Source organism: Pezoporus occidentalis, unplaced genomic scaffold, assembly GCF_034315485.1.
Source record: "Pezoporus occidentalis ecotype Australia unplaced genomic scaffold, CSIRO_AGI_Poc_V1 ctg152, whole genome shotgun sequence".
Lineage (NCBI taxonomy): Eukaryota > Metazoa > Chordata > Aves > Psittaciformes > Psittacidae > Pezoporus > Pezoporus occidentalis.
In genome coordinates this window covers 392010-406999 of record NW_026913339.1, presented here as the reverse complement: position 1 = coordinate 406999, position 14990 = coordinate 392010, and the positions used below count along the sequence as shown (strand labels likewise).

The following is a 14990-nucleotide window of genomic DNA, read 5'->3' as shown; positions in this document are numbered from 1 at the left end:
AGAAAATAAATATACATATATTAAATAAGTGGAACCTAGCAAAGTTCCTTTTCTCCAAAGAGCACCTGTAAAAATGAAACTAACAAGTTACAGTCATGTTTACACATCACAAGTTTCCATGATCCCACCTTTACTCTGGTGCTGTACCATTACATAATATGGATATTCCTTTGATATACTGAAGGCAATATGACACAATGAAGCTGGAGGAAACAGCAGTTCTCACTGTAACAGTAACTTTACTTCCTTCCCTAGATCCCCTGTTTCCACCTTTAAGGACTCATAGCTACTCACCTTGAAAATACCTGTGCCCTTGCAAGCCAAGTGGCTGACAGCAACTTTGAAGTAGCCAGGTGCTAGAAGTGGTTCATTATTTCAAGAGTCTGAAATGTTTCAGTGTGAAGAAGAAGAGCATGACCCATGGAATACATCTTACAGGTGCTACCTAGTGCCAAGTTTATTTCAATTTTTAATACAATCTGCCACTAGAAAGTGAGAACCCTGATCTTGTAAGGCGGGAGGGACTTTTTTCAAGGGCATGTAGTGATAGGACAAGGCAGAATGGTTTTAAACTGAAAGAGGGTAGGGTTAGATTAGATATTCTTCACTACGAGGGTGGTGAGACACTGGCACAGGTTGCCCAGATAAGCTCTGGCTGCCCCATCCCTGGCAATGTGCAAGGGCAGGTTGGACAGGGCTTGGAGCAGCCTGGTCTAAGAGGAAGGTGTCCCTGCCCATGGCAGGGGGGTTGGAAGTAAGTGATCTTTAAGGCCCTTTCTAACACAAACCATTCTGACACACTTGAGTTTTAAGCCAAAACTTAGGCACGTAGCTCCAAGGAAACCTACCATCAACACACAAGCACAAAAGTAACTTTTATATATAGGAGACTTAATGATTCTGAATATTGATACCTCCTCAGTTCAAGTAAAATCAGTAGAATCTGGCTTTTAGATGGAAGGCTCCTGCAGTTTGAACAGATTTGTTTTCTATGAAGTACCCAAGCTGCAGGAGTGTTGAGAGACAAAGACAACCAAACCCGTCCCTCTGTGCAAGACTCCCACCTCATGGGTGCTATTTGTACCCACCAGCCCCATTTTCCCTGTTCCATACTGTAAGAGCCATCTGACATGGGCCACAACACAGAGTGATCCCAGGCCCAGCTCAGCCAAGAGGCACACTTTCAAGAAAAAGCACCAGGGCAGCTCCAGTGCTCACCCTTTGCAGCAGGCAGCTGCTTTTTTGTCAACAGCTCGAGGCTGTCACCTAAACACTGAGACAAAGTCACATTCACTTTGCTTGCTTTCTGGCCCCAACCTGCTTGTTTCACACAGGTGGAGGACGGCAGGCTTGAAACTTTTCAACCACTGGTGAAGACTACTTCAAGCTGGCAGTGCCTGCTGCCCGCACAGTGTGCACGAAGGGCTGCTGACCAGTGCAACACATGACAACCTAGCTTTGCTATTTACAGACATATATACAAGGCTCTATGAAATGAAGACTTACTCAGGTTGAAGACCTAAGCAGGTGATCAAAAACCACAAAAAACCCAACCCAAATAAAACGAGAAGCAATGTGTCAAATCTAAAATTAGTCTCCTGGTTAGGAAAGTCTTTGGCCATACCTTCATTTAAAGGACAGATCACACAAGGTCAAGCTGTCTGTTCTCTGTTCTCAAACAACAGGCATCTCCCAAGGTCTGCATGAAGAAAAAACCCTGCAAAGTCAGTTCTGAGCTCTCTGGCACCTCTAATAAACATACTCTACAAAAACTTACCATTTCTGGTGCTGCACATAGTCAAGAAACAAGGTATCTCCAACTTCTGGGTATCTGAAGACAACAGATTTTAATATCTGGATCAAAAGTCTCTGACAAACTGGATTTTTTATTTTTTCAATGCATAGGCAGACATGGGGCTTGCCTTCTATACTAACAGGTGTAGTTGCAGGACAGTCAGCAAGCAGCACAGGAAGCTGTATCCAAACAAATCCAACTGAATCTAATGACAACAAATAAACATCATGTTCTGCAAGTATTTTTCTGAGGCATTTCCTCTGCAACTTGTTATGTGTGATTATCAACTTCCACGGGGAATTAGTAAACAGTCAGTAAGAAGTTAAAAGAATAGTGCATAGTCCAAAGCAGCTCTGCCAGCCTGGATCCTCCCATTATGTTCAGGTAAATGACAAACAAAGGAAAATAAACTGTAATCTGTAATACAGATCTGTAATACTGATAGCTCTTGAAGTAACCTATCAGTGAAGATTAAAAAGCCTTAAACTGTAGGAACAGCATCAAGCACTACTGAGCTGCTAGATGACCATCTCTTTAGAGAGAAAAGTCTGGGACTAGCAGATGAGGGGCTAAGAACGGAAGCAGGTATTCGTTACTTGTCTCTAGCAGAACTTGTCACAACCAGGCTTGTTACAAAAACAAGCAATGAGTGGGAAGCCATCCGTTCTGCCAGAATCTGTTCCTATCAAGTCCAAAAGTGCATCAGCAGTACAGTCCTGTTTGCATCAATAAAAACAGCAGCAGCTGATGTACCCAGCAACTGTCTACACCACACATCCACTTCAAGTGCCAGTTTTCACTCTGCCATGTAGAAGTGTATACACCAGCTACTGTTTGTTTGGAAGCCAAGACACATATACCCACACAGCTGCATACATTACTGAAAATACATTGCTGGGATGCCAAGACTCCCAAACAGCAACAGAAATACGTTCCAGTATCCCATTTCAGCCATTTCTACAAGTTTAAGCAGTACTTATTTTAAACAATACTTACAATCAGAGGAACAAAACCACCCGTCTCTTATTTTAAAACTGCAAGCAGTACATGACACTGCTCCCCTCTAAAATGCGGGGCTCACATACCTGGGTTTTAAATGACAAAAAGGCAGCTTTTATGCAAAGACAGAGAGGGCAAGAATTGACATTTCTAAATTAATATGAACTCCCCTATAAATAAAAACAAGCTGTCACTATAGAGGAGCAGGTGAAGTGTCTCTGTTTCCTAAACAGTTACATTTAAGGCACTGTTGCTGTCCTACTGAAGAAGCTGTCATTTTTGTTACTAATAACTATGTAAAATGTTAATATGTAAGTCATGAGGTAAATATACAGCAAAGGAAACCATACCGCAAACAGGCCCGAAGAGCCATGGGATTCAATTTACCTTTAACAAATGAGATTCAACAGTCAGGTTCACTGCAACAGGAAGGCAGATAATGAATGACCTTTAACACCAAGAACACATCAGATACTCCAGGTTAGTTTGCCTACGGAACAACTTAACACTCCAAAATAACGTTTTCCTTGTCCCCACAACTTGTCCAGTTGAACGTGAACTTTAAGGAGCTGGGAATCACATGGAGGAAAATTTCACTCCATGCATATCATGGCATATCAACAGCAAAGAGTAAGTAGGGATAGAGACAAATACTCACACTGAGCAGCCCAAAGCTGCCTGTTGCTGGTAGCAGCAACAGAGACCACCAGATACGTTTTACATGTTCTAACACAGATGACGTCTAAACCGAACACTGGCACATTCAAAACCAGATCGTACCACCCATCTCTACTGATGTTGCCACATTCTGCTCAGCAAAGAGCTGACAACTTCTTGCCCTGTATCCCAGCACTGACAAACTGTTTAAACAAGCACTGAAAGGCAAAGTTTCATACTTAGGGTAAGACAGGTCCTGTATCAAGACAAGACATGGCAAATCAAGTTTGTAAAATATTTAATAGAGCAGTTTCCCAGCAGACTCCTGACCAGAATCATAACCAGACTTCTAAAAAGTATATATATATTTTTTTTAGATCTGAAAATTTGTCTTTATTTTTTACAAAACGTATTCCAGGAAGTTTAAAAGGCAATATCATAGAGGACTTGGGCGCAGAAATCAGGTGTAGTCATTCAAAGCATTCAAGTAGGAATATGGTAATATAAATATTTGAAAAGCATCTTTTCTCATAAATGTTCAAAACAAAATTTATAACTCATTCCAAACTAAAAACTGAACCTTATAGCACATGTTTCCCTGAACAGAAAAAATAAGTAACTTTTGAAATGTTTCTAAAGGCCTGAAAGCTTTTTCCTTGGTTAGTTACATTAGAAGACTTGCCTTTGATTAAATTCCTTCCTTTCCAAATACGGAAAGTATTACATCAGTCCACTGTTAAAACAGACAATATGTTGCGAATTAATTCTGGTATAGTATGTTCCAACAAAGCCTAGAGTATAAAGGTGCTGAGGTGGCTTTGAGGTTAGTAGTCATCTCCTCTGCTGACAACCTCCTTGCACGTTGGGCGCAGCAGTATAGTATGCTCAAACTGTGCTGTGTAGGAGCCTTTGATGTCACACAGGGGAGGATATGGATCCACTATTCCCAAGTCGCACAGGTTCTTCAACGCCATTAGGTATTTACTCTCCCCCAGACGGTCAAGCCATCTGCGGCAGAAGGCAAGAGTACCAAAGTTTTCATTGATAACGTTTAGCAAGTGTTTTGCTCTTGGAAGCCTGAAAAAAGAAAAAAAAGAGAAGAACATGTTTGAGAAGGGAGAGCTATCACCAGTAAGCATTCTCTGCAGAAACAGAATGCACCAATTAAGAAAAGGGTTAGATTTCAAGGTATTTTAAGAATGCCCAGTCATGGGATATCTGTATATACCTATCAGGTGTTCCATTCACAAAAGAAAGTGCATTTTCCTCCTGAAAAAGATACCCTTCAAAACAAACCTGAATGCTGCCAAACACCTTGGCCATCCATTACAAAAAGGGGAAGGTAAATGTGAACATATCTGCACCTAGCTACACAAGCAAAACTAAATGTAGTGACAGGAATTATTCTCTTACATAATAAAAGGACTATTAATTTCATAAAGAAAACCAGAATTCTTCCTGATACAGAGCACTTAATCTGAACTGATTTAGGCATAAACCTGTGATTGAGAACACTGACTGTTTACTGCTGAAGTCAAATACTCACTAAGCTTTTTATTTATGCTTCTTGCAATATATAGTAATAAAGATCAGCAATTTAGACATCTGCTAAGAAGTAAACTTATTTCCAAACATAAGCAGCAATGCACTAAACCAAGAACTTAAAACCCACAAAAAAAAAAAAAATCCTTACAAACAAAACGGGTGACATGAACAGCCTGACATATTCTGGGACCAGCACTAAGACAAAAGGTTGTGGCACACAATCATGATACAGATGTTGATTTAAAAATCTATACATTTAATATATAGACTAATATACAAACATTACCTATATATTATTATTCATAAAAATTACCAATGATGGGAAGATTATTAAAAACAATCTACATTTCTGAGGGCATAACATATTTTCGTAATTTCCAGGTTCTTTGTAAATCTGTAACAATATGGAATTATTCCAGTTAGAGCACAAAGGGGCTCACAAGGATGCCAGAGAGGGACTTTTCATCAAGGACTGTAGTGATAGGACAAGGGGGAATGGGTTCAAACTAAAACAGGGGAAGTTCAGGTTAGATATAAGGAAGAAGTTCTTTACTGTGAGGGTGGTGAGGCACTGGAAGAGGCTGCCCAAAGAAGTGGTAAATCCTTCATCCCTGGCAGTGTTCAAGGCCAGGCTGGAGAGAGCCTTGGATAACATGGTCTAGTATGAAGCACCCATGCCCATGGCAGCAGAACTGGAACTAGATGATCTTAAGGTCCTTTCCAACCCAAACCATTCTATGATTCTGTATTTCATAGTAAGAACATTGCTAACATCACCCTTTGAGTGCTCTGACAGCCTTATTAATCAGTGAAGAACCTGCATTTTATCAAATTTGACCCCTAAGGGGTCACTCTAGTAGAATATAGCAAAAAAATCCAACCTTATTGGCACATGCCCAACATCAAAGTTCTTCATATAATGAGAACACTCCATATCATCATGAACAATGCCTTTTCCTGTGCTACCAAAGGTTTCTATAGCATATACTTCACCTTCCTAGGAGAGAAAAAAAAACAACAACAGGTAACACACTGCAGTATGAAAATAAGTAATAGTGGGCCATTCTGATACAACAATACCAGTATAACAGCTTCTGAATAAGTCAGTGAATATGAACAATCACCAAACCAATGTAGAGAAAAATTCAATATGGAGATCTCACACAGTGAGGCTGCAGACATCTCCAAATCTCAGCTGTTTATGTTAGTATCACTTTATCCATTTTAAGGCATACATATAATCACATTTCTAGTCACAGTTTCTTAAAGGCACTGCAGTTAAAACATTGTTAAACACAATACATCTAACATAGCCAGGAAACTACAGTCTGCTGCAAAGTATTTGCTAACTGGAAGTAACCTTCCTTTGCTATTCACGTAGAAGTCCTAGGAAATGTATAGTTTAGTCACAGCAAACAGATGTTGATTACAGAGACTTACGGCACTGAAGAACTTTCTGCCCAATTTCTGCAAGAATTTTCTGGTTACAGCTGCTAGCATAAACCCTTAACCTGCTCACTTCCACTCCACAAGATTAATTTCTCCAAGAAATGAAGGTGAGTATATCTACAAGGGCATTACCAAAATTCTAGCCAAGATCATGCCAAAAAGCCATTATATAAACTCATTTCTGCTAAGTGTATTCACATAACTTTAATGGCAGGACTGTGAGAAGGACTTAGAGCATCAAACATTAACAGGCAGCAGGAGTTGGATTTTTCAGTTTACTAAGCTATTTTGAAAGTCACAACCCAAAAAGAAGAAGCCATGTGAAAAGCAGTAATGCTGGCTTCAAACTCAAGAAAAAACTCCTAAAGATTCCCCTGAACATTCAGCCGATTTAATTTTAAAAAGACAAAATGCAAAGCCACCCCCCACAATGCCACAAAAAAAAAAGTAATAATTGCACTTTACACCCACTTTTTCAGAATAAGAATCATCAGAGACTGTACTTCTCTCAGTCACAAAACACTCAGTGGATTGCAGTTTGATACTATAATTAGCACAGCACAGTAAGAGCTTGGCTATGCTCCATGTTCTTCACTGGCAAACCTCAATGTCTTTAATGATGCAGGATCATGTCCCAAGTAACCTACAGAAGCTGAAGGAACTAAACAAGTTCTTCTCCCCAGTGTCTGGATATTCAATCAAAACAAAATCAAAGCTCTGAAATCTTTAAATATGATTTGCTTAGAGAACACAACTTTTGTACTAGTATACTGATGATGGATGATACACAAGACCTAACCATTCACTAAGCTGAAACAAGAAGGGCACACAAGCTTTTTCTACCTTCCAATACTCCTTAATCCCACTGCACACTCCTATGGGTAAGAGGATGATGAAAACTTTTGTCTTTTTGCTCACATCATTAAGGTGACCAACAATTATGATCAAGTTCTGTGTGATGAGAATAAGCCTACCTCAAGAAACAGTCCTGTCCAGACCACACCTATCCCTATTCAGCTCTTACAAGTCTAAGTTACTCTGATAGGCTTACTGCTGATCAGTGATCAGGCTCAGAAGGAAATTAAAAGCCTCTTATCTCATTACCAATCTTTTAAATTGGCCTTTCTTATCTTGTTAGAACACAAGCTTACAGCAAAATGGTGGCTAAATCTCACATTACATATTTTAACACTCCGATTGGCAGTTTGTCACATCATGTACAGTGATTTCTCTTCCCCTGCTCCAAAATGCTATCCCCAACATCTTTCACCTAGCCTCTCACGTTAACTACAAATATGCTTAATTATCTTGTATCTGCAAAGAAAAATTGCACTGGAAGCTTTTCAAGATAGATATTACATCTAATCGTACTTGCAAAAAGTCATCCAAAGCTACTACACTACAGAGATACTTCTCAAGAATTACCTGAGCAAGAGAAGATTGTTTTGGGTTTGGGGAGCAGATGGTGGTGGTGGTGGTGTTTGGTTGTTGGGTTATTTTAATTACAGAGTGACCAAACAAGGTAAGTGTGAATGACTGGCAAGTTGAAACACCTTTCAGGAAAAATGTCCCTCAGGCTACCCCAAAATCTGAGTTCCTGTCCTTTTCCGTGTTCCAAAGTGCAACAGTCCAATGATGCATTTAAGAAACGTATACACACTGAGAAATAAATATGCAAGAGTTTAAGCATCACTAAGGCCATTTTAATTTCAACAGTTTATTTGTTATTTGGTGGTTTGTTTTTTAAATAGCAGACTTCCAATGCTTCAATTTTAGAAAGCTCTAGATACCAAAGCACTCCAGGGCTAAATGGAGAAGCTACTCACAGTAAGAGTGATCACTCCTCTGAAAAGAACACTAAGGTACAGCAAAGTTTTTCCTCTGCTGCTATTATCCACTAGGATCACGAATACTACACATTAAAGGAGTGCACGGTAAATATTCAGTGACAGCTGGGGAAATTTAAAGATTTAAGAACTCCATTTACCTCCATTCTTGTGGCTTCTCCTCCTTTCACAATGGGCACCGTTTTTCCAGCATGTATCCTATATGGCCCAATTGAGTGTCCATTCAAATTCCTAATCGGTTTCACTTTTGAAGAAAACATCAATATTACTGGAAATTTCCTAACAAATGCTTAAACTTTCAAGGCAATTTGGTTTGTCAGCCCATACTGAATGTACACTAGTGACTCATTATACTGCAGAGGAGCTAAACACAAAACTATCCATGCATCCTGTACAAATTCCAGCCAAGACACAAATTAGTTTTGTATGCTGTATCAAAACCTCGTTATTTAGGACTAGCAACTCCAACAGTAGCAAAAAGTTCATTAATAAAACCAAGCAGCAGCTATCAGATTATTTGTACATTTTAAAACAGTTGTTTAGCCATCATCTTATTGTTGAATATAAAATACTTGGAAGGATAAGCCAAGAATATTTCAAAGGAATACTTAAAGCCCACCAGAAACACGTATTTATGCAAGACACATACTCTACTTCTATAGAGGTCTTTCCAATTTGTACATATACACATACTCTAAGAACAACTATCCATATATACAGAAAAGAACTTGCCTTGGTATGTTTTGCCATCAATTTCAACCTCATAAGACTCCATAACTTCTTGTATGGCCTCCCCCACATCACAGAGGCGTACATCTATTCCAGCACACTGAAAATGAAGTGCAAATATAAATATAAATGCAGAGTTTACTGTAAAAGACTTGGCAAATGAGTTGCATAATGCTCATACCTTTATTCCAGTATTTGTGGCATCCTTTACAGCTTCTAATAGTCTGTCATATTTTGGATTGAATGTGACTGTAAAGGCACAGTCAATAATACGACCTGAAACAAGCAGAAGTTAATTAGCGTCACAGCCTTTGCGCTGAAGAATATTCTCATAGTTTTAATTCATAAATGAAAACTAACCACTAATATGGGTTCCAAAATCTATTTTGCAAATATCATCATACTGCAGGACTGTTGGGTCGCCAGCATTGGGAGTGTAGTGGGCAGCGCAATTATTCAGAGAGCATCCAGTAGGAAATGCAAGCCCTGCATTTAAACCATTTTCCTTTATCAGCTTACGCGAGCAGTCTTCTAGTTTTTCACTAAAAGGCAGGAGAGGGAAAAGGAAAAAAAAAAAACAACAGTTGAATTAATATTTCTTACGATGATGTCACATAAATCAATGCAAGAACAAACCCTCAGAAAAATACGCAAGCGAATGTTTTAATGTGAAATCTTAAACTACTTGTATGGTAACTAAGAGGAGACCTAGACTTTAGGAGATAAATACAACACAACAATCTTCAGTTCTTTGTGCTGTTTCTTCTACCTCTTCTTGAGCAACACTAAGTACTTCACCAGTGTTTTTACTCTAAATTTAAAATATCCATCCTCTACAAGCTACATTTAATCCATTCTTCCCGAGCAGCAGAGGTTATACAACTGAAGTTTAGGGAAATTAAATGAATTCTTTACAATTACAGGGATTTAAGGGAGGAGGAAAGGCAATAGTATACACCTCTCTCTATTAAAAAAAAATTCAATTAAAGGAGGACAGTAATTTTTTTTGTTTTACATTTCTGTTTGTTTTTAATTCAAGTGATAACCATGATAAAATAAAACCTTATCAGATTAGGTTTTGCTCTTGATTTTTGTCTACTCTCAAGCTGTTAGCTACTGGCAAGCTACAGATCCATGCCCACTGGTGCGCACTCCCATAGTGGCAGTGAATGCTGTAAACTGCAGCTCACATTAGTGCACCACACTCTGGTTTTATTTAAAAAAGCTGTTGACTCAGAGCAATCTGGGATAAGAAGAGAATGTATTTTAATAGGCAAGTATCCATAGCCTGAGATACTTTACAAAGCAAAGTCATGTTTTGAGAAAATTATTGCTTATAACTGTAACAGTCAAACTGTATAATTCAGTATGACAGGCTTGTTTCAGCTAGACTAGTGATTATTAAGGCAGCTGTCTTTCTTCCACTTTCCCTGACGGTATATTACTTCTTTTCATTATCCTCACACAGCTACCTTGGGAATCAGCTCTCTTACGATCCTAAATCTGGTCTGCACAGGCCTCAGTGATATCAGGCTGAAAACACCTGATTTTGGAAGCTAAACTGTCCTGGACCAGTGCAGTACTTGGACAGTAGACATTTACTCTAGACAAACTAAAGGATGTAAAAGAATAGTTGGAAGAATCAAGAGAATCAGCCCAGGTTAATTATTTCTTTAAGCTTTACCTTAACTCATGTTTATTTTAATCCATTTGCTCAGCTATTTCTCATTAACTGAAGATAACACAAAGAAACATTGCATTTCTCCAGAAACATCAGTTAGTGAAGACTAAATATAGACAAAATCTTCCCGTCCCAGATGGAGTACACAGCCATACCATTTTTATGTCTCTTTGCCCACCCCTAGGGACAGACTGCACCTGCATCACCCATCCACAGAGCACTGTCCTGACAATTCTGGTAAGAGCCAGGATGTTTACTAGTGCTATTGCTACTTCTCTAAGGACTGCAGAGTGTGCAAGAGTAGCCAAGGCACTGAGCATTACAGATCAAGCATATGCTCAAAATGAGTGAGCATAACTAAAAGCTTAGTTTGAAATTCAGTATGATCCCAGGCCCTGTAAAGCTAAGAATATGTTGTAAGAGGAAACTTTAAGGAAATTATTGGTGATACTGGTTGGGTGTTTCAGACAGAAATATCCAACACTTGTGACACAATGAATTAAGCACACAAAATTGACACCAAACCCCTCCCCCTCTGGAAACGAAGCAAAATCTACAGCAGAGGTCTTTGAGAAGATCTGCGTCCTCACCAGATTTCTATCATTGTCATTCCAGGTTTTATCCAGCTCATAACATATTTCCTCACTTGTCTGTGTGCCTCCGCAGCCTCCCGAAAATCATTCCAGATTTCCTCGCTGGCTTGGTCTAGAGCTTTCTTTTCTTCACTAGTTATTCTCCAAGCAGCAGTTCGCCTTCAAAATAAAAGTGTGTCATGAAAAGTTACCGTAATCACAGTAGTCATTACAACTTCTGTCTAAAGCCTGCAGTGCTTATTAACCAGTCAGGTCTACATCCCCCTGTGCAACAGAAAAGATCCTTATTTAGAAAACTTTCAGAATAAGGAAAGCCTGTAAAAGAAGGGGAAAATAATCTACCACAGACTGAGACCTGTGAAAAACACTGCAGAAAAATAAAAATAAATCATGTATACCTAGAAATTAAACTCGATTAGACCATGAACTATATTATTCCCTTTATGTTTTCAAAAGTCTTACCTCCCAACCCTCCCAAAAGCCCAGAGAAGCAGCATACTTTTCAGTGCCTGCAATCCTACCTTTAGTTTAGCACAGCAAATCACTGCAACATGCTCTGCTCATGCAAAAAAACATATGTTTTTGCACAGCCTTACTCATACAGACAGTGCTCCTCCTGTATGGAGAAGAACCTCAGCACTGCAGAGTAGCTGCTTGGCCCAGAAATTGTCACTGACACGAGACACAACAAGCTCCTTTACAATTTAAGATCTCGCAGTTCTAGTATTACTTTGACTCATCCTCAGAGTTACTTAAGTAATAACAGCTAACTCAGTGGATAGTAACTATGACATGCCAGGAAGTTACTTTCTAAATTTGCTGGATGGTGAATTAACATTTGTTCCAGGACGGTATCACTCATTTTGGTTCCTTGGAAGATACAACACTGAATACAACACCAGTTTTGAGTATATTTTCCTTTTCTTATTACTGTGCAAGAACCCATACAACTAAGGTTCCAAGAAAACAAACAAAAAACTAATTCAAGCACTCCAGCAACTGTCAGAACTTAAAAGACTACTCTTAGAGATACCCTTTAAATGGTGAAGCTGAAGCCCCGTAACAATGGAAAAAACCCTACACTTAGCATCTCTAAGAACGCCACACATGCTCTGCAGGACAAATACTACTAAGAACAATACATGGCTGTACATCCTGGCAGGCAGATCACAAAAGGAAAGGGATGATGGACAAGATGAACCAAAGATGATGAACTATGCTAAAGTCTGCACATTCAGAAATTTTCACCTTTATGTGAGCTGATTCTAAGCAAACAACTGAGAATGCAGAGTTAAAGGATTACTTTTTCAAATCCAGAGGTGAGCTACTTACCTGTTTCATAGATACATAATTTGGCTCAACTCAAAGAGTTTCCTTCACAGCCAAAACCAGGTATGAGTGAGCCAAGAGACTATGCCCTGCAATTCTGCTGCATTTTGAAGTATTTAAATAGAGGCCTGCAACCCTAAAGCAGATCTGAAAAGACAAAGGAGGATAACAGGCTATTCTATAAATTTTTTTCTCAGGATGACCAGAGGAACCAAATATCTTGAGACCCTTTTGCTTGTTTCCCTTGAATTTCCAGCTTCTTTTTAGATAAAGCAACACCAGTGCAAAGGAGAAATCCCACACTTACTTTCCCGAGCAGTTTTCTTGCTCCAATAGCAAGCATCACACATGCTACTCTTAGAATATGCCTTAACACTGGAAAATTCCACCAAAAAAATAGCAGGTTACAATACCTGAGTGTTTTCCTGCACTTGGAAACTGGATTACTGCCAGCACAGCAGTCATGGCACAAGAAGATGGAAAAGGTGTACTGCAGAGAAACAGCGGGGGAAGAGACTCGAGGATCCTTTCAGACTGTTCTGGATTCCAGCAAGGAACACCCTCTGGTAACAAGAGCTGCTGACAGAGTCTGGGCAGCTGCTCTGCCATCAGTCACAGTCTTAAGTGCGAACTCCAGCAAACTGGCAGGAAGCCATCCTCACTCTATACTTCTGTATTTCAGCATATAGTCACTCCATGCAAGACAACTGGGGGACAAAATAACCTCTACACTTAAAAATACTGCATCAGACCCAAAGCACTTTGCTGCCAAAGCAGCACCACTGCCACCCTGGTGCTCACGAAAGGAGGTGACGGAAACTCCTGCTGAGGCCTAAGCACTGCAGGACGTGAAAGAAAACAATAGATGAGATAAATGTCTCACCAAACATCATGTCCTCGCACAGGTGCAAGAGCTAACAAGCCTTCCCAAGAATATATTTTAACTAATATGCTGGCTACCGCATACCAGCTTAAGAAGTTCATGTCTTCCTCCAAGCCATTTATTCCCATCTTTTCAGTCCAGTCCACAGCCCCCAGTTTTCATTAGAACAAACCTTTTTAGGATTGTGCTGTAAACCAGATTTTAGTGATCAAACACAAGAATTCCAGAAAACAAATCCCCAGATTATTTCAGATATAAATCAGATAACAGCACATGGGCAGAAACAAGCAGGCAGTGACAAGAATTCCTTAATCCCACTTTAACAAAATCGGCATATCATAAAATATTGCCTATAGCTTCTCCACCCTTCTCATCACATCATCTCAAATTCAAGTGTCTTCAACAAAAAATGCAAGCCTTCCAACAAAACCAAATAACTGAGATATAAAAATACCAAACCTGTTAGTCTGGTTTTTATCAAAGAATTGATTCTCTGCTATTTTTTGCCCTGAAAATGGAATTATACCCACTTCAAATTCAACTTCCTGCACAAAATACACAATTTTACGTTGATAACAGCCAACATTAGAAAGCATGTGACATCAAGAGTTAAGAATAGAAGTGAAACTCTTTAAAAACAAAATAAAGACAAAACCCTACTGACCTCAGCATACATAAGCAGCAGCACAAAAACACTTCACCGATACGCCAAATGAAACTATTATTCGGAATAGGAAGAATCCTGGCATTCAGATCAGCTACTAATTTAAGTAGCTACTTATGCTAGGAAATGCTAAAATAGCATCGTAAGATTTAAATATTTAAATTAGGAAGAAAACCAGGCATATATTTGCTTAAGCAAATTATATAAAGAAACTATTTCAGGTTCCTTAGAGTACATTCTTCCATGCCAGAAGACTCTTCGCACAGAAAAGGTGTCCCACTTCAGTCCTACTAGAAGAGGTGGATTGGTTGGTTGGTTGTTTCTAACCCTCCACCCCCCTCTTCTTTGTTTGTTTTTCTGTTTTCTTTTTTTTCCTTTTCAAATGAATAGTAGCAAACCTAGAGGAAGACATTTAAACTTCAATAGCTGGATACACAATAGATGTAAAAATAGTGTGTTATTTGTTAATAAACTATGTGCATGCTTAAAACGTGTATAATCTAATTTCCTGGATTGCTTAAATCACATCCCTGTGACCATGGCGGATGCACACATGAACACTTAAGCCTTAATAAAGGAATCACTCCTGGATCAGCCTGTGAGGACTACCCTGTGAAAATCCTTCATTAGCATGCTAATACTGCACATACAAACAAAGCAGTCGTTTATAAATACAAGCACACCTTGTGATCAAACTGAAGTAATTAAAAAAAAGGCTGCCTAAACACCAAATTTTAATCCCATAAAGCTGAAACTGCACTATCTGTGAATATCTGAATAAAATTTATAGGACATATTAGACTCTTAACTATGTTGCTT

General features: G+C 39.1%; 1 protein-coding gene across 1 annotated transcript in view; it reads right to left on the bottom strand.

Moving 5' to 3' along the window:
- Positions 1-3732: 3732 nt before the first annotated feature.
- The window catches only part of METAP2 (methionyl aminopeptidase 2), a 258513-nt gene continuing 247255 nt past the window's right edge, over positions 3733-14990 (bottom strand). Inside the window, exons 6-12 of the mRNA XM_062611311.1 lie at positions 11293-11454; positions 9382-9563; positions 9203-9297; positions 9025-9121; positions 8433-8536; positions 5878-5993; positions 3733-4528 (exon numbers count right to left, since the gene is read on the bottom strand). Coding sequence (XP_062467295.1) covers positions 4276-4528; positions 5878-5993; positions 8433-8536; positions 9025-9121; positions 9203-9297; positions 9382-9563; positions 11293-11454 — 1009 coding nt within the window. The 3' untranslated portion in view covers positions 3733-4275. The remainder of the gene's footprint in view (positions 4529-5877; positions 5994-8432; positions 8537-9024; positions 9122-9202; positions 9298-9381; positions 9564-11292; positions 11455-14990) is intronic.